Source organism: Sinocyclocheilus rhinocerous, unplaced genomic scaffold (genome assembly GCF_001515625.1).
Source record: "Sinocyclocheilus rhinocerous isolate Xijiao unplaced genomic scaffold, SAMN03320098_v1.1 scaffold663, whole genome shotgun sequence".
In the NCBI taxonomy this organism is placed as follows: Eukaryota; Metazoa; Chordata; class Actinopteri; order Cypriniformes; family Cyprinidae; genus Sinocyclocheilus; species Sinocyclocheilus rhinocerous.
In genome coordinates this window covers 231,465-254,807 of record NW_015655996.1, presented here as the reverse complement: position 1 = coordinate 254,807, position 23,343 = coordinate 231,465, and the positions used below count along the sequence as shown (strand labels likewise).

General features: G+C 37.9%; 2 protein-coding genes across 7 annotated transcripts; one reads left to right on the top strand and one right to left on the bottom strand.

Moving 5' to 3' along the window:
- Positions 1–2,935: 2,935 nt before the first annotated feature.
- On the bottom strand, positions 2,936–5,473 carry LOC107719068 (gastrin-releasing peptide-like). Its single transcript, XM_016526373.1, has 3 exons — positions 5,021–5,473; positions 3,707–3,990; positions 2,936–3,022 (listed from the first exon to the last, which is right to left on the bottom strand). Exons 1-3 carry the CDS (start codon positions 5,145–5,147, stop codon positions 2,969–2,971), a joined length of 465 nt encoding a protein of 154 aa, XP_016381859.1. The 5' UTR covers positions 5,148–5,473; the 3' UTR covers positions 2,936–2,968.
- Positions 5,474–8,544: 3,071 nt separating this feature from the next.
- LOC107719066 (zinc finger protein 532-like) lies at positions 8,545–23,305 on the top strand. Of its 6 annotated transcripts, none has more exons than XM_016526370.1 (10): positions 8,545–8,618; positions 10,109–10,264; positions 15,543–17,808; positions 18,303–18,484; positions 19,138–19,314; positions 20,411–20,573; positions 20,762–21,067; positions 21,225–21,337; positions 21,505–21,646; positions 22,640–23,305. In XM_016526370.1, the coding sequence occupies exons 3-10, from the start codon at positions 15,568–15,570 to the stop codon at positions 23,156–23,158; spliced, it is 3,843 nt and encodes a 1,280-aa protein (XP_016381856.1). In that variant the 5' UTR covers positions 8,545–8,618; positions 10,109–10,264; positions 15,543–15,567; the 3' UTR covers positions 23,159–23,305. The 6 variants fall into 6 exon arrangements, with proteins under 6 accessions (XP_016381856.1, XP_016381854.1, XP_016381855.1 ...); XM_016526368.1 differs by lacking the exon at positions 8,545–8,618 and adding an exon at positions 9,624–9,702; XM_016526369.1 differs by lacking the exon at positions 8,545–8,618 and adding an exon at positions 9,784–10,004.
- The last annotated feature ends 38 nt before the right edge of the window (positions 23,306–23,343 follow it).

The window sequence follows — 23,343 nt, the reverse complement described above, 5'->3', positions numbered from 1 at the left end:
CTAGATTAAAAAGTAATGCGTTTCTTTACTAGTTACGTGAAAAAAGTAATCTGATTACGTAACTTGTGTTACTTGTAATGAGTTACCCCCAACACTGGATATATATATATATATATATATAAAGGATGATCCGGTTCTCACAGGCCATCATCAGACTGTCATGTACTGTGAGTTCGCACAGCGGAAGAGGCGTCAGTGTGGCACCATCTAGTGGTTGCATTTTGAACATTATTCTCCGTCCATACTGTAATAATGGACCTGAGTCTTTACAATCTATATTTAAATTTTGTGGTATATTTTTAGGTGTGTGGGTGTTTCTATATAGAAATATGATCTCACCATCACTAAACTACACTAAATCTGGAGTTATTATAAATCAGGAATGCTAAACATTTTAAAAGCCAAATTAAATATATGTCCTTGGGCTAAAATACAATGTAAGCCTTTTCTTTTTCATTTATACTGTGTAAACAAAATAGGTGTGATATTATAAATATTTTTGATATACTTTTATAAAGATTTTAATTTTTTTTTACATACAATGTAATGTAAGGCGTGTAAACCATTGTTTAAAATCCTTTAGGAGATTGCATATTATCAGCTTAGCTAAATTCCTTCATATAGTTGTTTGCATTAGCAGTTGGAACCTGTACACCTTTATCAAACCCGTCAGCTCACGTCTTCATGAGCACACGACTCTCACCAAATCTGACGTTTGCCATTTATGCAGTAACTTTATCAATGATGCAATTAGTTTCATCTGTGACAAATGAGGAAAGCAAACATCAGAAAGGAAACTGTGAAGATGAGCTTAACCAAATGAAAGTGGCTTCAATTGACATCTTTCATTGTTAGAAACATCAGTGTGAATAATTGGAGCCATTATTGTGCACAGACGGCTGAGAGCAGTGAGACAGCTAGACCGTCAACAATTTCCTGCCAGTTGTCACAGACAATGCAGAGGTCGTGATTTAGTTATTCAGATGGTCATTAGTGCGTGGTGAAGAGTTTTCCTGTCACCTGCCTGCCTCTGTTAAGTGACTGCTTGACTAATAAGCAGGTTATGGCCAGCCACCTCAAAAGATTGATCATAACCTGTAACAAATTGCTTTTGGAATGAGACTGGGTCTTTAAACTCTCACACTAAATGTACAAGCGCATTCAGCTCAGCACAGTCTCTATTTAATTGTGATGCATGGACCATAAAGAATTCATATGTTAATGTGAAAGGGATAGAATTAAAGTTTGCTGAAAATGTATTCACCCTCAGGCCATCTGAGATGTAGATGAGATTGTTTCTTCATCAGAACAGATTTGGAGAAATTGAGCGTTACATCACTTGCTCACCAATAGATCCTCTGCAGTGAATGGGTGCCGTCAGAATGAGAGTCCAAACAGCTGATAAAAACATCACAATAATCCACATGACTCCAGTCCATTAATGAATGCCTTGTGAAGTGAAAAGCTGCGTGTTTGTAAGAAACAAATCCATTATTAAGGCAATTTATCTTTAAACTGTCGCTTCCACACAAAATATGAGTCTGTAATCCATAATAATGCTTCCTTCAGTGAAAAAGTCCATCCCCTGTTGTCCTCTTACATCAGTGTTTCTCAACCCTGGTCCTGGGCGCCCCCCAGCACTGCACATTTTGTGTGTCTCCCTAATCAAACACACCTGATTAAACTCATTAGCTCATTAAAATAAACTCCAGGACCTGAAATGGGTGTCAGATAAGGGAGACATCAAAGAATCAAAGCCCCCTAACTTATTTGTTTAGAACTGTTTTCACTTGTAACCGGTGCTTGATCTGTGCATATTTCTCCCCTGATTCAGATAAGATGATTTTGTTTCTAACAAACACGCAGCTTTTCACAAGATCTTAACTGATGGACTGGAGTCATGTGGATTACTTGTGGATTATTGTGATGTTTTTATCAGCTGTTTGGACTCTCATTCTGACGGCACCCATTCACTGCAGAGGATCCATTGGTGAGCAAGTGATGTAATGATACATTTCTCCAAATCTGTCCCGATGATGAAACAAACTCATCTACATCTTGCATGACCTGAGTACATTTTCAGCAAAATTTTCATTTTTGGGTGAACTATTCCTTTAATAGTCTTTTTCTAGCTACGACATTTTTAAACGATATGCAAGCGAGCACACTTGTTGTTTTTATAAACCGCAGATAGCCCAACAAGTTAAAGTTTATTAAATATTAATCAACAGAACTGTGACTACAATGGTTACTATGGTGTCAGTTATCAAGGAGATGAATTCAATTATAAAACAATACCATAAAAAATACAGAATAATGACAGTCAGTTTATGCGTGTTTCTTTGTAGAGATATTGACATAAAAAAATATAACATGCTTATTTATATGTTGTTGAATAAAGAGATTTGTATTCAATCAAGCCAGTTGTCAAGTGAACTTCAAACCACAGTCTTTTGTCCAGTTGGTCCTCAGCTTTCGTTGTCATCCTGCATTAATAAAGCCCGCAACAAGACATCCTCAGCCTGTATATGAAATATACAAAAAGAGAAATATTATTATATAAGAATCAAAGGAAATTGACCTTAAATAAAACATGCATATCATCATTAGCTTAAAAAAATGTTACAAATAGGGTTAACTAAAACTAGTGCAGTTAACTAAAACTAAAACCATAAAAAGATTGTATTACTTTAAATAAATTTAACTTTAATTTAAAGAAAATAAAATGATAAAAACTTAAACTTATTTCAGCTAGTGGCCAAAGCCACATTTTAATTTAGTTTAATTTGATGTACTAAAATAAATAAAAACAGAAATAAAAAATTTAAAACTATATAGACATTTTTGTTAAATGACAAAAACACACACAAAAGACTAAAACGTTAATTTAAATAAAAATGAAATCAGAAAATATATCAAGCCAGTTGTCAAGTGAACTTCAAACCACAGTCTTTTGTCCAGTTGGTCCTCAGCTTTCGTTGTCATCCTGCATTAATAAAGCCCGCAACAAGACATCCTCAGCCTGTATATGAAATATACAAAAAGAGAAATATTATTATATAAGAATCAAAGGAAATTGACCTTAAATAAAACATGCATATCATCATTAGCTTAAAAAAATGTTACAAATAGGGTTAACTAAAACTAGTGCAGTTAACTAAAACTAAAACCATAAAAAGATTGTATTACTTTAAATAAATTTAACTTTAATTTAAAGAAAATAAAATGATAAAAACTTAAACTTATTTCAGCTAGTGGCCAAAGCCACATTTTAATTTAGTTTAATTTGATGTACTAAAATAAATAAAAACAGAAATAAAAAATTTAAAACTATATAGACATTTTTGTTAAATGACAAAAACACACACAAAAGACTAAAACTTTAATTTAAATAAAAATGAAATCAGAAAATATAAAAATAAAAACTAATTCAAAATATTAATAAAAAATTATAACAGCATTTTAATGCCACTAAAATAACACTGGTTTCAAAAGGTTTATCTGTGTCTTATTTGTAATTTTTCTGGTCAAAAGTGATTCTTTATTTACCCAACAATGTTTTATTTTTTGTTTGTTATACACATTGCAGAATAGTTTTGTGATTAAAAAATAGATCAGAACCACCTATATGCACTTTAAATGCATCTTGCATGCATTTTTGCATTAACATAATGATCATGTTCAGGATTTCTTTCCCGTTTCTTACCAGTTTGACTTGTCTGTCTCTCTCATGAACTTCCTCCCACTGACGTCTCTCTTCCAGCATGCGCTGGAGTAGTTTATGAGTGTCGATCTCCTCTGTGCCCTCCAGCATGCTCTCCGGTGCCATCCGTCCTCTCATGAGCGTATGCAGGAGTGGCAGCAGCAGATGTTTGTTGTATCTTTCCAGCTGCTGATCCTGATCTAGAGTCGTCATAGAGGTCTCAGCATTGTCTTCTGGATCCTCAGGTCTGACCTGCTCATCTGTGCTTTTCTTGCCCATTAAGTGCCCTAAAACACATATAGATCATTATAGACTGAGCATTGCTCTGATTTTAAGTAAAATGAATACATTTAAAACAAATATAATTGAACCTATATAGGTTAGGATAGCCTACGGAGAGCATCTCCACACTTAAATAAGACTTCATGTGCAGGTTGCAAACAAAGTCAAAACAATGCAATTGATGTATAATACAACCTAATCAAGAAAAAATATATATATTAGCTATTTAAACCAATGTTGAATCTAGTCTGGTATTAATGTGCAAACAAAATGCAATTTGCGCCAAAATAATACATAATTCCTTCTATTCACCATGTCACAATTCACTTTATGAGCAATTGTTTAATACAGCACTAGCTCCATTGAACTCGATCTCAAATCTCAATCTCTAAAATCAAAAGAAAGTATCATATTTTACCTTTATTAACAAATTCTTCACGCAAACACACAAAAAGGCAGTTGCATGCTATTTTCATCCAGTTAAAGCACGGCTGTTAGTCTGTTAATTTCACCCCATGGATCCTCTTTCCCTCTTCAGACTCATACATTTCACGTTCTTTAGATCAGCATATTAATTTATAAACTGTTTTTTTTTTTCATGTATGGTATAGGCACACACCAATTTAAATTTGATATTTTATCATTTAATTTAATTTAATTTTTTTATATTTTTATTACTGCCTGTTCATATACATATCATACGTATTCTTTATATAATATGTAGAAAAATACATTTCATTTGTCAACAAGTATTGTTGTTGCACATTTGACAAATAACACTGACTTAAATTGTCAACCTTCATTAAGCATTTTTATACAGTTTTCTATTAAAAAAAACAAAACAATACATGTAAATGCAGTGTATGCAGAGTCTTGAGTGTAAAAGAAAATATGCAGGATAAAATTAAAAAAATAATATACATTTAAATACTTTAAGTACTCTCCTCCAAAACAATACGTGTATACGTGTATATTTATAAGTGTAAGACCCAAAATATTTTTAAGTGGTCAATTAAAAATATGATTTTAACTCACCAACAGCCCAGTGATTTCCGCGAGGATAAACTTTTCCAATTGGTTGTGCGTCTGATGCATAAACATCACCGAGCACAATAACCAGAGTGATGGAAACGACTAATCTGTATCTCCATACAAGGCACATAACGCTCAGGTAAGACTCGAGTCCCTTCAGCTTATTTGATCAGTACTCCTGTACTTGCTCGTGCATTTATCGCTAGTAGAGGCCCGTGAAATGCTGCATATGGATAATCACTTCATCTTTATACTCCCGTGACGACGACCACTTAGAAAGTGAAAGAAAATGACGCGATAATTTCGTGCGCTATTGAGAGAAATGGTCGTTCCAGTGTCTGGATGACTCGTGTGGGGTGGGACGCTGAAAGTTGAATGCCCCCCTCCCAGGGGTTCTGCGTCAGTATCTTGGTGGGTTAGGCTACTTGACATAAAAACAGAATGTCATGTTGAGCTAACCTGTCATTATCTCAGCCACGGGCTATTGTGTTTCCCCAAGACAGATTCAATGTGAAATGTCATCAGTATTTCATTAGATGCAGGTAAAATAGCTTGTAAATGGCTTCTTATTGTTTTCTCGTGCAGTTTGTGTAATAGACGCCAATTGCTTTATGGCATAGGAAAATAAAGACAGAGAGAGGTCTCTCATACTGGTCTTAACTGATTTAAACTGGTCCCTGACCTGCTAAATAATGCTCCAAACCCCTTTAAAACCAGCCGAAAAATATTTTATTTTATTATATAGCAGGGAAATTTATAATAAAGTTTCTGGTAATGGAGACTGATGGCGTAAATCATGTCAACATATCTCCAGTTACAAATCTATTTATATTATAATACAAAGACATTATAGGCTATATACATAAATACAGTGGTTGGTTCTCCAGACATATTTTTTTTCTCCTTTTTTATTTTAATTTAATTTAATTTATTTTTTATTTCATGACCATTTCTGTGAAACCATAGCATGCTATATTCATTATATATATCATCATGTTATATTTGTTTTATTGTTATTTTTAGGACTGCAAAACAAGTATTTTGATTAAATTAAAATGAATATAAAAGTCAAACATTTAAACAAACATGAACATCTACATGAGTGCACAAAACCCCAGTTAGTGCAACACAACAAAGATGAAAGATCAACATATTTTTCTTCTTCATTTTTATTATTTAGTTATTTTTAAATTTAAAAGAAATTTAATTTTTTTTCATGAATATATATTTTTTATAAAAACTATATATATATATATATATATAGTTTTATAAAAAATATATATTCATGAAAAAAATTATATATATATATCGTATGAAATTTGTTTTTACTGTTATTTTTCATCAATTTAATCATCAGTGTAAAGTGCTGGGTGCAGATGTACAACTAGGAGAGAAATTAGTTGGCACTCATCACTGATATCAGCAGTTAATTTCACATCTCTCACCCAGCAAGCAACATCCCTGTAACCTCCTAAAGCTTGTAATGTTCTGTAAATCGGAAAGAACAGATGGGCTTTGATGCTTGTGGTTTTACTTGGATGGAAAAACCAACAAGTGAACAATAGGCACATGCAGATGAAGCGATATGTGAGGCTTTCTGTGAATTTATGTAATGATTATTCATAAGATATCTTATTGGAATAATCCTATTTAAAGATATAATATTTCCGGATAATGTGACCCAGATAGCAAAGCCTGAAAATTATGGACAAGACCTCGAAGGCACTGTCAGTTTGGTAAAACAACACAAAGCAGGGCAGGTGAGGTGAGTTTCTCATGCTGCTGTTTACCTCATCATCACCGAGTAAGGCTTAAAGGCAGAGTAAGCGATTTCTGGTAGCCCATGTTGATATTTGAAATCACCAAAACAAACACGCCCCTACCCCAAAAGGGTCTTGCCCCTATTTTGATAGCTCCGCCCCACATATACGTATGCAACCCAGGCAACGATTAGTTCTGTGAATCAAAGCAAAACCAATGTTACACCGTGTCTACGGACGTGAGCGGCGCGGCGCAACAAATCCCAGACAGAAAACTGCTGCCAGGTTCTATTTATGACGTGCTGACACAAATTTCAAATGGTTTTCAACAGTCGTTTGATCGCGTCCAGTGTAGGCAGACTTTAGCTGTTATAGACACGGTGTTACTCACCTATTGAGAAGAAACAAAGCAACCTCGGCGTCCGATCGCAGGCCTCCGCTCCTTGAGTTCTCTCCAGCGCTGGAAAGCTGATCCGATATTTACACGGGTCCTACTTCTTGCCTTATCGTTCCGCAGACGTTTTCCTCTTTTGTTTTTTATCCGCCATCTCTATCTTTCTGTCGCTCGGCTCCGCTAATGTCCGTCCCATGCACTGAAAGCTCTCTCCTCCACATCACGAGTAGACACGCCCCTTATTGCTGATTGGCTACAAGTTTGTTTTGCTATTCGGCCCGAATCAGTTTTCTAAAGTGTTTTTGAAAAATCACATACCCTGCCTTTAAGTTCTTCATGATATTAAGTGTGAACGTCAAAAGAGAAATGAGTTTTATAGCAACAAGTAGAGTTAATTATTTTTGCAAAGTTAAGTATGTTGCTTTGCTTGTTGTTGTTGTTTTGTTTTTTTAATGAACTGAACATTTGTCAAGACTAAAAATGGACATAACTGTAGTTTGTGTTTAATCGCATGCAACTAGAATAACATGTAATTCCTGAAATTAATCACAGCATGACTTTCACCACTAGATGGAACTATTTGGTTTCATTTGAAGGTTGTTGCACAAATTCTGGTATCAGTTGACCAGAGGACATGTCAATATAGAAGGACAAAAACTTAAGTATGACGCTTTAACGTATAATAATAAAAGCCCAGTCACAGTTGAGTGATTTATAATAATTTCATCATGTAAAAAACAAATGCATTTATTTGCAATACTGCATAAATTGCTGCATTCTGTATAGGCTGGATTCAGAATGACATTAAAAATGCAATTGTAAATCACGATATTACTTTAAGAGTATTGCCGCAGGCCCAGTAAGCAAACTGAGTAACCTACCTTTTTTCAGATCAGATTAAATATGAAAAGGTCAGAAATGAAAAGATGTCAACACAATACCCTTAAAGACATCCAGGTCAAATTTCCATTCATTCTGTCAAAGTTTTAGGCTACTACTGTAAATTATGGTTATATTTGGCTAAAAATGACTAATTTGTAATATTCGTTTTTTTTAAAGTTTTTTTAATGTAAATGTTACTGCGTGATTGTGTCCACAAACGTGGTATTCACAATTATTTAGGCATATTAATAATGTGCTTAGATTGTTTAGGTTACTAGAGACTCCTGTTTTTTTTTGTTTTTTTTACTTGACTCCTGTTTATCAACCAGCACATTGCTTGCTGATGTGTGCAGCAAAGACTTCTGGGAATCAAGTTTAGTCCTATGAGGAGCTGAACTGGGTGGCTGCAACTCACATACTAAGTAGGCTAAACGCATGATGTTAAGAAACATGTAAACAGATGAATATTACAATAAAAATCTGGTTTAATAGGAGCATGTTTAAATATCAATTCCGACCATGAAGATTATAAGGAGCGAATAGGCATCACCGCGGTGATTCATGGGTAAGTGTGGCTCAAAACCAACAATCCACAAACTTTCCATGGGAATCGTCAATTATGTTCCATCATTTGGCCATAATACGTAAGAACGCAAATGTATTGTACGGACTTGTTTTGAGAAAGAGATCAAATTATGTTTGATATCAAATCATATACCAACCGAAGATTTTCTTTTCCAAGTGCGGTGTATGAATCGTTCTTATGAGTCGGATCTTTTCAATGAATCAGTTGATCCGGTTCACGTAACCGGTCTTTCACGGATCAGACTGAATGAATGGTTCACGAACCAGTGGTCCAAAAGAACCGAGAACAAAACTTTCGGACATGTCCGATTCGCAGTGATTCGGATTAAACGGAATGAATTTTATGTATCGTTGTATTACTCAGCCATATTATAATTCTATTTGTTCTATGCTAATAATAAAAGTAGTTTAGATTGTTCGAACCTATAAGCAACTGAGTCGGTCTCTTAACATAGGCTAAAGATTCCTAACAAGCCACCGATGGATAATCTGATAATAAGTAGAGAATTTGACCAATGAGGCGAAAAATACGTGTAAAAAAATAACTTCAGTTGCCAAACAACATAAAATTTCTAAATTTCTAAATAAAGGTAATATGATTACAGCTTGATGCACACATTTACAACAGAGTTGGTTTTAACATTTTATTAAAACGTCCATAACTTTTCAGCCTAGAATTCGAACATTTAAGTTTTATTTTTTTGAACATTTGAATCATGGCTGCAGCAAAATGCACCAGGACACATATAAATAAATAAAACTTTATAAAAATGTAATAAACATCACTCTGTGACTACACAGAACGTTAGAGCATGTAATATGCCACGCCGGAAGCACGTATGATGCAGTGGCGTCGTGACGTAAAAGATTCATTGAATCATTTTTAGAAACGAACTGTTAAAAAAAACGAATCGTTGAATCATGCCGCTGTGATAATCGCAAGGGTTTTGGGGATTGACAGTAAAAAAAAAAAAAAAATCAGCTCACGATATTCAAGCAGTGAAGTACAAAATACATGGTTATATGACGCAAATGTTCGTTTCATACCGAAACCTTTTACAAATGTAAGGGCAATCTTTGAGAGAACATTTACAAAATGAAAGAAGAAAAGCAACATTATTCTGTTAATAAGAGCGTATAAATACAACGCGCTTTGCGAGAACTCCGTGGTGGCGTCATACAACGTTTTGAAAGTCGAATGTAACAATAATGTTGCAGCTGGCAGTATTATGGCACGATATAAGGAATCAATAGGACACCGGCGGTCATGTGACTGCGTTTACATCTCGTGGGGTGGGCAGCAGCCTCTCCATGTCTTACTGCCTTATTCGGCAGGGGGAAAGCCATGCATTCTCGATCATATGAGGTCTGCTTGCACCCATGAGCAACGTTTTGCAATGCTTTTTGACAGCACTGCAATGTATTTCTGAGTCCCTCTTTCATGCATACTGATGATGTCTGTCATTCTAGGTTGTGCTGTGCATAGCTGAATTTGGTGGTGCAACAGCAAGAATCATGGCTGGCCTTCTTGCCTTTGATATTTGCCTTTGCTGCCCTGCTGAGAAGAAGAGCCCTCACATGCAAGCTTTTAATTGAGACACAGCCCTTTCTTACAATAACCCACAGGTAGGTCAGCATCTGTTCTTTGCTCTTTGAATGGGTCCTTTCGATAGCTGTCTTTGTGGTAGGCCAGGAGGGTTGCTGGTAATGGGGTGTAGTGGAGAGCATACATGCGTTTATTGGCCGTAGCATTGCTGCCGTCATGGTTTTCTGGTTTGAATGGGGGATTTCGTTTGCTGTACTTTGAGTCTGTTGGTTTGTTGTGCAATAGCTACATGCATTCATGTTCTTCTCATTGCAGAAGTCATCAGAAGTGAACCGCTCACTGCCCTGTAAATGGTTCAGGGGCCAGGGCTAAAGAACCCTCATGTAGGCCACAATGAACAACACGGAAAATTATTATCATTTTCTTTTTATAATGCATTGTAGTAGGAATATATCTTTCTCATTTTTCTTTAAAATCAACATGAATTCAAAATCAGCCCCATTTACTTTCCTAATGCATGTGTTGCTTGTACTGTTAAAGATTCTTTGACAAAATATATTAATATTTAATATAAATGGATATTTAGTAAAAATATGTAGTTCCTTTTTATATCTAATATTTAATCAAGATGCCCTAACTTGCTCATCTTGTGAAACAACTTTACAGCTGATGACATCATGTAGGCCGTGCAATGCTATTGGATAATGTTAACAAATAGCCAAACAACTATGTAGACGTTGTGGTAGTGTAAACTTGAATTCAGTTTGGATGCCTATGGGCTAATAGGCCTAATGCCTACTTTTCACAATCCAGTCAATTCCGATTGGATAAAATCAAGTCCTGTTCTCCATTTGCGATGCTTTTAAATAATGCTAACCAACAGCCAAACAACTATTGAGGCATTGTGTTTTGTAAATTTGCATTCGGTTTAGCTGCATATTTTCAATCCTTTCAATTACCAATGTATAAAATCTCACTATATATTCGGTTTCACATCAGATTAGGGAAGTGCAGTAGGTTGCAAATGGCAATTTGTATTGACTTTTTAAAATAGTAAAATAACAACAAAATTGAATCTGCTTTGTACTGATATGTGACACGTGAGTTCATAAGTTCATGGACTATTTCGTCTAGCATTTGATTGGTCTTGACTAGCATTTTTCTGCAAATTTGTTAGGATGTCTCAGATTAGTTTGTTTGCTTGGCAAAAGCCAAATGGCAGAAACAAGAATATGTAGTGCTTATTTTTTATATTTGCAGCAAAGTAAATGGTGCCGTATGTGGAAAATAATGTGTTTTTTTAACCTTAAACCGCATAAACACATTTTATTACACCAAATACACAAAATAATGTTCTTTTTAGCAACATCATATGACCCCTTTAAGAAAACAACACCATCACTGCATTGAATGATTACTGTAATGTCGCTAAAGCTGTTGTTGTCCTCAAAGAGGTTCTTACCTTAAAAAATGCTACAAATATGCCTGAGCCTATTGGATTGAATGTTTCTCTATGCACCTGCATGAAAAAACAACACGCATACATGATTTGACTGCAGGTTAGCCAATGCCATCATGGGCCTTTGTTCTTCCTGCTCGCAGTTTCTCTGCAAACATCATTCCAGAAGATTCCCTTCTCCCCTTACTTCTCTGCAAACATCATTCCAGAAGATTCCCTTCTCCCCTTACCCCCCTCCTGCCAGTCCCGTCTCATATTCCTTCTTTTTTTCCCTCCACCTCTCCTTTCTGCCTTGTTCCTCTCTCTCTGTCTCTCCTCGAATCTGCTTGTCTTCTTTGGCTGCAGCAGCTGGTTGCAGTCTTGAGCCAGAGTCTCATCCCCGAGTCCCCCTCCCCCCCGAGTGCACACAAAGACAAAAGGCCAGGGCTGCTTGTCGGAACACTGCCCCCTTCCTCCCTGCGCTGCCGTGTGCATCTGCAGAGGAGAGAGTGACCTATAGAACAGGAACCAGCAGGCTCATAGTGAAGGGGAAAAAATCACACTCATACAGAATGGGGCCTGGCTGGACTGACGTCTTGCATAAGCCTCTCCACGAAGATTCCCGGTAGTAGGGCCGGGGCGAAGCGGGGTAGGGCAAGAACGAGCCTGCTTTTTCCCTGTTTGTGTGTCTCTGTGTGTGTGTTTTTCTATGTGTCACGGCCTTTGTTTTCTCTCACGTTTGGCAGAGACCGGACACAGTTGCCCAGGGCTGGAGGATTAGGGGACGAGCAGCTGATTTTAATTGACAAAGATCCGTGTTTCTCACTGGTTTTCTGGGGAAAAGGCAAAAGGAGGAAGCAGGGACACTGGCTAGAAGAGAGGAACAGGGACCATGGAGAGTGTGAGAGTGAGGAAGAGAGAGAGAGTGGGAGAGGGGAGGCAGAGAAGGAAGTAGAAGCAGTCCAGTGCTGCAGAATGGGGTAAAACCGAGAGGCACAATCAAAAAGAGGTCAGGTACCGAGCCTGTTTAAATTCTCCTTACTATCTCTGTGTCTTGTTTTCTTCTGTCAGGAAACGGTGCTCATCTTGTGGTTTTGGTTTACACAGTGCTTGTGGTTTTCCTCTGGAATGTGCATCTGCTTTTTGGCTTTGCAGTTTTTCCTTCTCTCATTCATCCATCAATCCATCCATATAAACCAGCCTCTGGTGTGCATGTATTTTTCATAAACGTCCTCCATAGTCTGTGTTTTTCAGGCCTAGTGTTTGATTCAGCTCGGCAACGTCAACTGCACACGCATTCTGAACACAAACCTCTTCGATAATATTAACACGCACTCAAAGCAGGAATATTTTGCAGGAATATTGAAGATTTGATGAAGAAACGGCCAGCTTCTGTGTCTCCAGTGTGGCTGCACTGCAGCACACACATTATGCAGGGTGACCGGAACCGGTTGAAACCGGTTTGAGGCAGACGAGGAGGCTCGGAAACAATACAGGCACTGTGCTACAGGCAGATAGCTGACTGCTTCATGGCAGCCAAAATGGCAAAGGGGTCTTCAGGAGTGATACAGCCCAGAGCAGGGACGTTAGAGAGGTGGTCTTTGCACACCTCCAGACGGTTATGCACATCAGGGCCGGGAGGCAGCCATGAGAACTGAGCAGATATGACTGTGGGTCACTATGTGCTGTTATTCATGGTGGTCACCATTCAGAATGGTCTCTGGCGTGCCTTTCCTCCTGGTGGATCGTTTCTTGAAGGGCCCTGCCTAGTGCAAAAAGTGGATTTTTTTTTTCCCTCTGCTATCAGGGAGAAAGGAGGAGGAGGGTAGTGGTGGTGGTGTTTTGTTGTGGAGGTGGTGAGAGGAAGGAAGGAAGGAAGAAGGGAAGGAAAGCAAGATTGTTTGCTCTAGTTGTCGGAACACCGAGGGTGAGGAGTGGCTCATTTGCATGTTTCCACTTCTATATGTTTGCATGTGTGTGTTCTTTTTTATTATGTGTGATATTTTTTATTGTTCTGATAGTTGGGCTACTGCGTCATACAGTGGCCTAATTTTAAAGGCCTCAGATAGAAACCCAAGAATCACAGTTGTTTTCCTGTGAGCGACACTCTGTTTTGAAATCAGGCTGCTCGGCTGTAAATGTGTTTAGGCCCCATACTGGCTTCAACAGCTTAATGTCTTTCATTAAAATCCTCTTGTCCCTGTGTTATTTCTCTCTTTCGTTTTCTGTCTTACCCCATTGGCTCCATTGTGTGCGGGGAAGGCCGTCTTGGCCCTGCGTACCCTGTGCGTGCAGATGTTATTTGCTGTAATGGAGGCAGGGCTGCAGTGCTCTCTTCCATTTCAATAAAAGCAGCAGTAGCAGGAGTAATGGGGGGTGGCTAACCTTACTAGCACAACACAGCTTTATTTTATTTGTGATTTTTTTTTTTCTCTTATCACTTTAAATATGCCAAAATAGTGATGTTCATATGTGATTGTGTTTTTAGTTAGTATTAATATTGTAGGATCAACTCTTTGAGGACCAAATCTTTAAAAATGTATTTTTAAAGCTGCAGTCCGTAACTTTTTTTGGTTAAAAATGATCCGATGTTCAGATGACAATATCCGGTGAAAATGCTTATTTGGGTCATATATTCCAAGATGTAGTCTAGAATCTGTGATTGCGAAGTACAGTAAATATCCACACCGGTGCGGTGACTGACTGCCACGCATACTCTTCAGAACATTAGATTCACGCTCGCTGGAGCCGTGCCGACTCACAACCCAGGCAAGCTAGATAATTCCGCGCACAGCTGCAATTCCAGGCTTTCAAACAGAGATGGCGACAAAGAGGCAAAACTTACGGACTGCAGCTTTAAATAAACTCAAAAATAAATTATTCAGGGGAAAATTATAATTTTTTACAAAATGTATATTTCACACAATATGGTCTTATTATTTTTTTTTAATTTTATATTCAACATTTTATATATTAATTTCCTGTATTTAAATCCTTTATTTGTTACTTTTTTGTAGTATACAAATTAATGAATTTAATAACATTTTATTAACAAAAAAAGTGCAAAACATGCTCAGGCTTAATCAATTCAGCATTTTGACTTTCTTTGGGGAAAACAAATACGTTTTTATAGCGCTGTACATCAAATTTGGTTGCAAAGATACAGTTTTCTGTTTCTCTCCTTTTTAATGTTTAGTTTATGTTCTACATGTTGTATTTGGGCCATTCTTACCATTTTCAGTGCCTTCTATATACAGCTGTATTTACTGGTAGACTATTTACAGTATGCCATGTCTAAATAGTTCACATTTCCATTTTTATTTACATGCATTTAACTGACTAAAATTGTGTCTCCGGTGAGAGGTGCTTTTTATGGTACCTACAGGCAGGTTTAAATATAGCACACATTAGTCATTCACATAAAGAGGTTTCTACATCTCTGAATAGCATTTAAAAAAAATGTGGATCTTATTTAAAGTGAATTATGATCTTATTTAATGAGAAGATTAAACCATGAAGGCTTGTTGGAGATCAGTGAGGATGAAAAAGGACAAGCAGTCAGATTATATCAGTTGCATTTTAAGAGTTTTGCTACCTTCATCTGGAATTTCATTAAAAATGCTGCCCGTTTGACAGAATTTTTTTAAGCATGATAGTATAAAAGTTGCAGTTTCTGCATTTTGGTGCAGCTTTTGAAAAATTGTAATGCCTTGAAGACATTTAACAATGGATTTATATATTTTATGTATTGTGTAGTTTCTGTATTTCTATTGTCAATATTATCTTTCTTGTCTTTAATCTAATCATTTTTAATAGGCTTTAAGCACTTCTTGCTGCTGTCCTTTCATTACAGTCTAATCAGGAAGTTTTTTGTACTTTTCTAATTGTAATATGGAATGTCTTTCCCTTGTTTCTCAAAGGTGTTTAGCTCATTCTCATAAGACCATGGGTGACATGAAAACCCCAGACTTTGATGATCTGCTTGCGGCCTTTGACATTCCTGATATGGTTGATCCCAAGGCTGCCATTGAGTCCGGCCATGATGATCATGAGGGACAACTCAAACACAATGCCCACCATGAAGAGGACTCCCATGTCTCCTCTGGTCCAGATGTTGGGGTTAGTGTTATTGTTAAGAACATCCGGAATTTTGATGCCACTGAACATCTCTCAGAAAAGGATGTCCATCCCACTGTAGGAAATGGACTGCACAATGGTTTCTTGCCCGTGTCACCCAACAACAGATACAATAAAGAGAGCGATAAGCTTCAAAAAGGTGAAATCCATGGGATGGCAGGAAATATCTCCACATTCAACCAGTTCAGTCCCATCTCTAGTGCAGAGGAGTTTGATGATGATGACAAGATTGAAGTAGATGACCCTGCCGACAAACAAAGTAATTTACAGTTTAGACCAAACCCTCTAACCGGTCTGAGTTCAAAAACGGAAGAGCCTCGTTCTCAACACACCAAACCAGATGGTCCATCTAGGCCAAGAACAAATGGCAATTACAATCACATGAAAGTTGAGAATAGTAGCACTAATGGCTATGAATCTCAAAAACCAAGAAAAACTGAGGAGCACTCCAAAGAAAGATCCCAAGCAAAAGAGCCTGAAGAACCAGTCGTTGAGTTAAATGTGACCAAACTCTCCCAAGCCAAGGCCAAATCATCTGCAAAGCTCTCATCCTGCATTGCTGCAATTGCAGCACTTAGTGCAAAGAAAGCTAGCACAGAAGTAATGTCTCCAGAATCCCTAGCCACACCTGAAGATTCACCAAGAGAGGCTAAAGAGATCCCAAAGGTTACGGATAAATCACCAGAGCAGGAGTCATCTCTGGAGCTTGGCAAGAAGGTGCTCTCAAAACAACCTGAGAGTCCTTGCAGTGTTACCAGTGAAAGCAGCAGCAAAGAGTCTCCTGCATCTCCAGCAGGATCTATACCAGTCATTCCTAAAGTCCGCATCAAAACGATCAAGACATCTTCTGGGCAGATCAAGAGGACAGTTACCAGAGTTCTGCCCGAGTTTGATCCTGAAGTCTTGAAGAAAGGTATTGATTCTTCACCCAATGTCGTCTCTTCTCTGCTGTCCTCCTCAACCTCGCCTTCTGTTTTCTCATCTCCCACGAGAACTTTGCCAACCACAGTAGTAGCAACTTCTGGAGGCTCTGCCATTGAGGTAACTAAACAAATGACCATCAAGCCCGTGGCCACTGCCTTCTTACCTGTCTCAGCCGTTAAGACGGCAGGCTCCCAAGTGATTAACCTGAAACTTGCCAACAATACGACTGTAAAGGCCACTGTCATACCAGCGGCATCTATTCAGAGTGCCAGCAGTGCCATCCTTAAAGCTGCTAATGCCATTCAGCAACAAACTGTCATGGTGCCTGCTTCCTGCCTAACAAACACCAAACTTGTGCCAAAGACTGTCCACCTAACCAACTTAAATCTCTTGCCTCAGAATGCATCAGCGGCTGAACTCCACCAGGTCCTGACCAAGCCCCAACAAACCATCAAGCAAGCCATGTTGGCCCAACAACAACAGAAGAAAGTGTCTCGGGTCCAGGTCCTAACCAGCTCCCAGAGCTCAGTGGTAGAGGCCTTCAATAAAGTTTTGAGTAGCATTAACCCTGTGCCAGTTTATGTACCCAATCTCAGCCCTCCGATTTCTGCCTGTATATCTTTACCATCCCGGGGATACAAATGCTTGGAATGTGGTGATTCCTTTGCCCTGGAAAAAAGCCTCACTCAACATTATGACCGTAGAAGTGTCCGCATTGAGGTCACTTGCAACCACTGCGCCAAAAACCTAGTCTTCTACAACAAGTGCAGCCTTCTATCACATGCTAGGGGCCACAAAGACAAAGGGGTTGTCATGCAGTGTTCTCATCTCATCTTAAAGCCAATTCCAGCTGACCAGATGATCCTTGCACCATCAGTAACCTCCAGTGCTCCCACCTCTTCAGCTAACCTTGGATCCTCCATAGTGGGGAGTCCAGGGAAAGGAAACCCAACCATGGTGATCTCAGCACCCTCTTCGGCCCCTGTTGTGGCTGCCATGCCCCTAGATAAGGATGTCTCCAAGGTCTGCAGATCGAGTCTAAAGTGCTTGGAATGTAATGAGACATTTCAAGAAGAGTCATCTCTTGCAATGCACTACCAGCAGGCTCCTGAATCCAGTGGACAGGTGGGCACATAGATTAATTGTGATGTAAGAGCTGAATTGGTCATCAGCTTTGTCAGCATTGTAGTCGAGACCAGTTTATTTGAGTCCAAGTCCAGGCCAAAACTTGAGTAGGTTGAGTTCGGGGTCAAGACCAAGACCTGGGGCCGGTTGCATAAACATAGCCACTATGTTAAGGCTATGTCTTAAGAACTAGTTTGACCAACTAGCAGTTAGCCAAGAGATAATCAGTCTCACTTTTCTGATTAATATTGGGCCAATCGACATTTTTGTAACTGGTCATAACTGTTTAAAGTCAGTCTAGAAGAAAACAAATTAGATGGCTAACTTTTTAAGACTAGTCTAAGCAGTTTATGCAACCGGCCCCAGAAGAGGGTCAGATGAGAGTCCAGTCTCGAGTACAATACTGGCTTCCTCTTTTATTTACAGAAGTAGTTAAAAGTTGAGTTAAAGATATTTTGAACAATTTGCTTGTGCATTTCCTTCAACTGAAACAGAAAACCTGCACCATTTGCCAAATGCTACTGCCAAACCAGTGTAGCTTTGCTTCCCATCAGCGGGTCCATCAGCACAAGTCTCCATATATCTGCCCTGAATGTGGAGCTATTTGTCGATCAGTCCATTTTCAGTCTCATGTGACCAAGAACTGCCTGCACTACACACGCCGAGTGGGCTACCGGTTAGTACTGCATTATTCTCTAAAATAAAAAGCTACAAACTTTCAAGAAATGGCTTCTTTGCAAGTAAATGAAATGTTCATTTATTTATTTATGCTAAACACTGGAGAATTTTAACCTTACACAGAGATCAGCAAAACTGTGTAGTTATCGTCATTGACCACTAGGGGTGTAACAATACATCATGCCACAATATAACCCATCACAATTAAACTAAAAAATGTGACAACATGCATTGTGGATATGAAAAACATATTGTTATAGGTATTCTTTTACAAGAACTAAATATTGTGAGAGTATTGAATCACAACTTCAGTATTGTGTATTGAACCAAATTCTGAGATGAGTGTATCCACCTCTACTGACCTCAGTCTCTGTTCTTATTTCTGAGTTGACATAAAAGCTTCTATTTGTGCATAAAACATGCATTGAAATACAAAATGTGCCTAAGTGTTTAATTGGTTTTGAGTGGAACATGAAATGAGGACTCGTCATGCTTTCAAAACGGCAATCATGGAGCTATTCACTGTTATTATTCTGCCATTCGCCCATGATTGATGCTGCATTAAAGGTGACTGGCATCGGTTATGGAAACAAAAAAGAGGGTTAGGTTATATTCAAGAGTAACACTTTCTTTTTTCTTTTTTGGCCATAGCTGTGTTCACTGTAGTGTCATCTTCGCTGATGTTGCTGCTCTCAAGTCACACATTCAGGGATCCCACTGTGAAATCTTCTACAAATGCCCCATCTGCCCCATGGCTTTTAAATCGGCCCCCGGTACACATTCCCATGCCTACACCCAGCATCCAGGAGTTAAAATTGGAGAGCCCAAGTGAGTCTTTTCTTTATAAATTCATAGAATTAATAAAATAGTGTCTTTGTGATTCATTGTCCAGTTTCTATTGTTCTTTCTCATTGTTTTGAAGATGGAATTTTTTTTTTGAGAAACCAGATGGTTAAGTTAGCGATAATGTATAAATAGCCATTCATTATACCAAAATAAACCCAACTGGGTCATCAGATATTTTATTCTATTTATTACTTACCAAATGAGTAGATAGACATGAAATATTGATTTAGGTTGAAGTAATTGTATTATGTGAGACGAAAGACTGTGACATGCAGCTTGCACAGCTTTTTTTCTTGGAAAATGGTTAGTTATACAGTAGAGCAGTCATTATATTATATAATTATATAATATATAATTTCTGACCTCAGATTGCAGTGATTGACCAATTAGAATCAAGTATTTCATAGAGCTGTGTAATAATGTTTATTGCAGATGTTACTGATGGGCATTTATGCTTAGTGGATTGTTGTTTTGATTAAAATAAAACACTATCCAGCTGTAACGTTATTTTCTTACTGTGCAAACGGACGCTTTGCACTAAACACTGCCATCTTTATGACAAAACAATCTTGCAGTAATTCTTAGTAGTAGTAGAATGGAGGGAAACTCAATAGGTGTGTCAAATCCGTTTCTTTAGAACTCATACGCCACTGACTTTTCAGGTGCAGAAAGAAATTATGCACAGTGGCTTTAATTTGCTGTGTCCTCTCTTTGAACCCCACCACCCCCCAGAAGGCCTGTTGTGTTCATCAGCACTTGTTAATGAAAAGGCCAGATGGTTTGTTTGCACTTCCTGTGTTACCTGTAACCATTTTGGAAACATGATCAGCTGGCTTATTGACAACGCAAGCCTTTAATGCAGGTGTTTGACACATAAATGAGCTGACAAGTTTCAGTATGGCACTTTCAACAATCATAATTCCTTCAACACAACAATATATTTATTCTAGAGAGAGAGAAAATGTTGTTTGTTTTGTTCGGACTGAGGTATTGAACCTTGTAATGAGAAATAGGAATGAACACAAGCAACCAAGCATTTTAGAAAGTAGTCTCTTCACTGATATGTGTTGTTTTGCAGGCTGATCTACAAGTGTTCCATGTGTGACACCGTTTTTACCCAGCAGACTTTGCTCTACACGCACTTTGACCAGCACATTTCCAGTCAGAAGGTGTCTGTCTTCAAGTGTCCGGACTGTTCGATGCACTACGCCCAAAAGCAGCTCATGTTGGATCATATTAAAGTAAGGGAATAAATCAGTGGAAATTGTTATTAACTGTCATATGCCATCACATATTGTATTAACACGTCATTGAAATTCATTAAAATTATTTTAAAATTAATCTTACATAAAAATGATAAAAATACATATAAAATAATTGTATTATTATTTGTTATTTTATTAATCTTACAATTATTATTTCTTTCAAGTCCATGCACGGCATCTTAAAGACTATCGAGGGCCCTCCAAATCTGGGCATCAATCTTCCTCTCAGCTCCAAACCTACTAATTCCATGAGCCTGAATAGCAACAACAAAGAGGCCGTCTCTATCAACAGCCTTGAGAAGGGAGAGAAAAAGCCAACATCCCCAACAAAAAAGAATAGTAATGGGACAGACCTTCCTAAAAAAGCCCCATTGTCCACCTCCTGCCCTGGCTGGACTTGCAGGGAGTGTGACCGCTTGTTTACACAGAGAGAAGTCTTCATCTCTCACATGAAAAGAGAGCATGGGAAGGTAAAATATAGCTGTTTTAATAGATGTTTCAAACCCATGAGTCTCCTGATTGAGACCCAGGGCTTCAGGACACATTATGAACCGTGCTGAATTCATGTACATTATTGCACACATATTGGCATGATTATAATGAATATTTTTCTTTCTGCTACACCAGCTACTGAAAAAGCATCCGTGTCGACAGTGTGAAAAGTCTTTCAGTTCCTCTCACAGTTTATGTAGACACAACCGAATCAAACACAAGGGCCTACGGAAGGTCTACTCATGTCCGTGAGTATCATGTGTTTCTGGACCCGTCAAAATTTCCATTCGTTTCATCTGTGCTTGTGAATTCAATTCACAATTCTGCATTTTCAAGCTTAAGACACTTAATTTTGCATTAAAGCTAATCACAAACACTTACGAGTGTCAAACAGATCTCTCTTGGGTTTCCTCAGACACTGCGCAGAACCCAGTCGCACTTTCACCGAAAGACTGCTGCTAGAGAAACACATTCAGTTGATGCATGGCATCAAAGACACAGAGGCCAAGCTTCCGGCAGATTCCAGCAGCACAGAGGCCACCCCAGACAAAGAGCAGGTAACCAGTGAACAGACTTGCACATTTGGATCTGTATTGACTGAGACTATTGCAAGGGTGTTAGACAGATGTACACGACCATTCAAAAGTGTGTTGGAGTCTGTAAGATTTTTTTTTAAATGTTTTTGAGAGGATAATCTTATGCTCAACAAGGTTGCATTTATTTGATACAGTAAAAAAATATTACAATTTAAAAGAACTGTTTTCTAATTTGATGTATTTTAAAATGAAATTCATTCCTGTGATTTTAAGCTGTATTTTCAGCATCATTCCTCCAGTCTTCAGTGTCACATGTTCCTTCAGAAATCATTCAAACATTTCATAATATTACCAATATTGAAAACAGTTGTGCTGCTGTTTTTTTTTCCAGGATTCTTTGATGAACAGAAAGTAAAAAATCAGCATTAATTTGAAATATAAATTAATTGTAACATTATGAATATCTTTACTGTCACTTTTGATCAATGTAATTTATACTTGCTGAATAAACGTATTGATTTTAAAAAATCATTCTGACCCTAAACTTTTGAACTGTATTGTATAAACATATATATATGACCTTATGAAGATTCAGTCTTTTTTTTCATGAGAGATGCACAATATATACATATTGTTATTTTTATTTATCGATATAGGTCAAAATTGGATATTTAATCACATGCTAATTTCTCACATTTTAAATTTAAAATACCTTTACTTTCATTTAAAGTTAATATTTGAAAACTCAAATTTTATAACAATGGTAAATGTAATTTATAATGTACAGTATAAAAAAATGGATGTTGTGTTCTGTGTTAATGACTGGTTAACAAAATACAAAATATTAAATATCAATTATTTTATATTAAATTATAATGTAATATAATATCTGTCATTATCAGTTATCTGCCCTAACATGAAAATATTTATCAGCTAAATTCAGTGTATTTATTAAAAGTCTAATAAAAGTTTTATTGCAGCAGTGCATAAAATGTTGTCATTTTCTATCTTCAGGTCCCCAGTCCTAAACGAAAGCTCCACTCTGAAGATGAGGACGCTGAGAGGGAAGAGGAAGTGGAGGAGGCCGGAGGAGAGGTGACTTCCGCTCAGCGGTCCAAGAGCTCATCCTCACAACCTCTAAAGAAGCTAAAGATCAACGTCTTCAAGACACACAAATGCGCAGTGTGTAGCTTCACCACAGAGGACATTGTGCGTTTCCACGAGCACATTCCCCAGCACAAGACCGACGTCTCGTCCTACCAGTGCCGCGAATGTGGCCTGTGCTACACCTCGCACAACTCCCTCGCCCGACACCTGTTCATCGTGCACAAGCTGAAGGAGCCCCAAGGACTCAGGCGACACAACGAGCAACAAGAGAACACGCCCAACCCGGACGCCAGCGACGGTATCCCAGATACTCAATGTAAAGTATGTTCAAAAACTTTTGAAATGGAGGGAGCCTTGAACACACACATGCGGACACACGGAATGGCCTTCATTAAGTCCAAACGGCTGAGTGCAGCTGAGAAGTAAGAGCGAGGTAGTGCCCCCTAGTGGATGGATGTTGGTTTGCAAGGAATTATTTGTCTGTATGTTGTAATAGAGAACGTATAGAAGCGTTTGACGTTGTATTCCTTCATTCTGGCCTCTTTGTATGCTCATTTGTTGTGCATACGTATACGTATACATATATATATATATATATATATATATATACA

Excerpts from the sequence above, each read along its gene's own strand:
- LOC107719068 (XM_016526373.1), bottom strand. The coding sequence starts at position 5,147 with ATGTGCCTTGTATGGAGATACAGATTAGTCGTTTCCATCACTCTGGTT. Across the intron at positions 3,991-5,020 it reads CGGAAATCACTGGGCTGTTG|GGCACTTAATGGGCAAGAAA; the intron begins GTGAGTTAAAAT and ends TATGTGTTTTAG. Across the intron at positions 3,023-3,706 it reads GAGACAGACAAGTCAAACTG|GCTGAGGATGTCTTGTTGCG; the intron begins GTAAGAAACGGG and ends TTTCATATACAG.
- LOC107719066 (XM_016526370.1), top strand. The coding sequence starts at position 15,568 with ATGGGTGACATGAAAACCCCAGACTTTGATGATCTGCTTGCGGCCTTT. Across the intron at positions 18,485-19,137 it reads ACACGCCGAGTGGGCTACCG|CTGTGTTCACTGTAGTGTCA; the intron begins GTTAGTACTGCA and ends TTTTGGCCATAG. Across the intron at positions 20,574-20,761 it reads TCATGTTGGATCATATTAAA|TCCATGCACGGCATCTTAAA; the intron begins GTAAGGGAATAA and ends ATTTCTTTCAAG.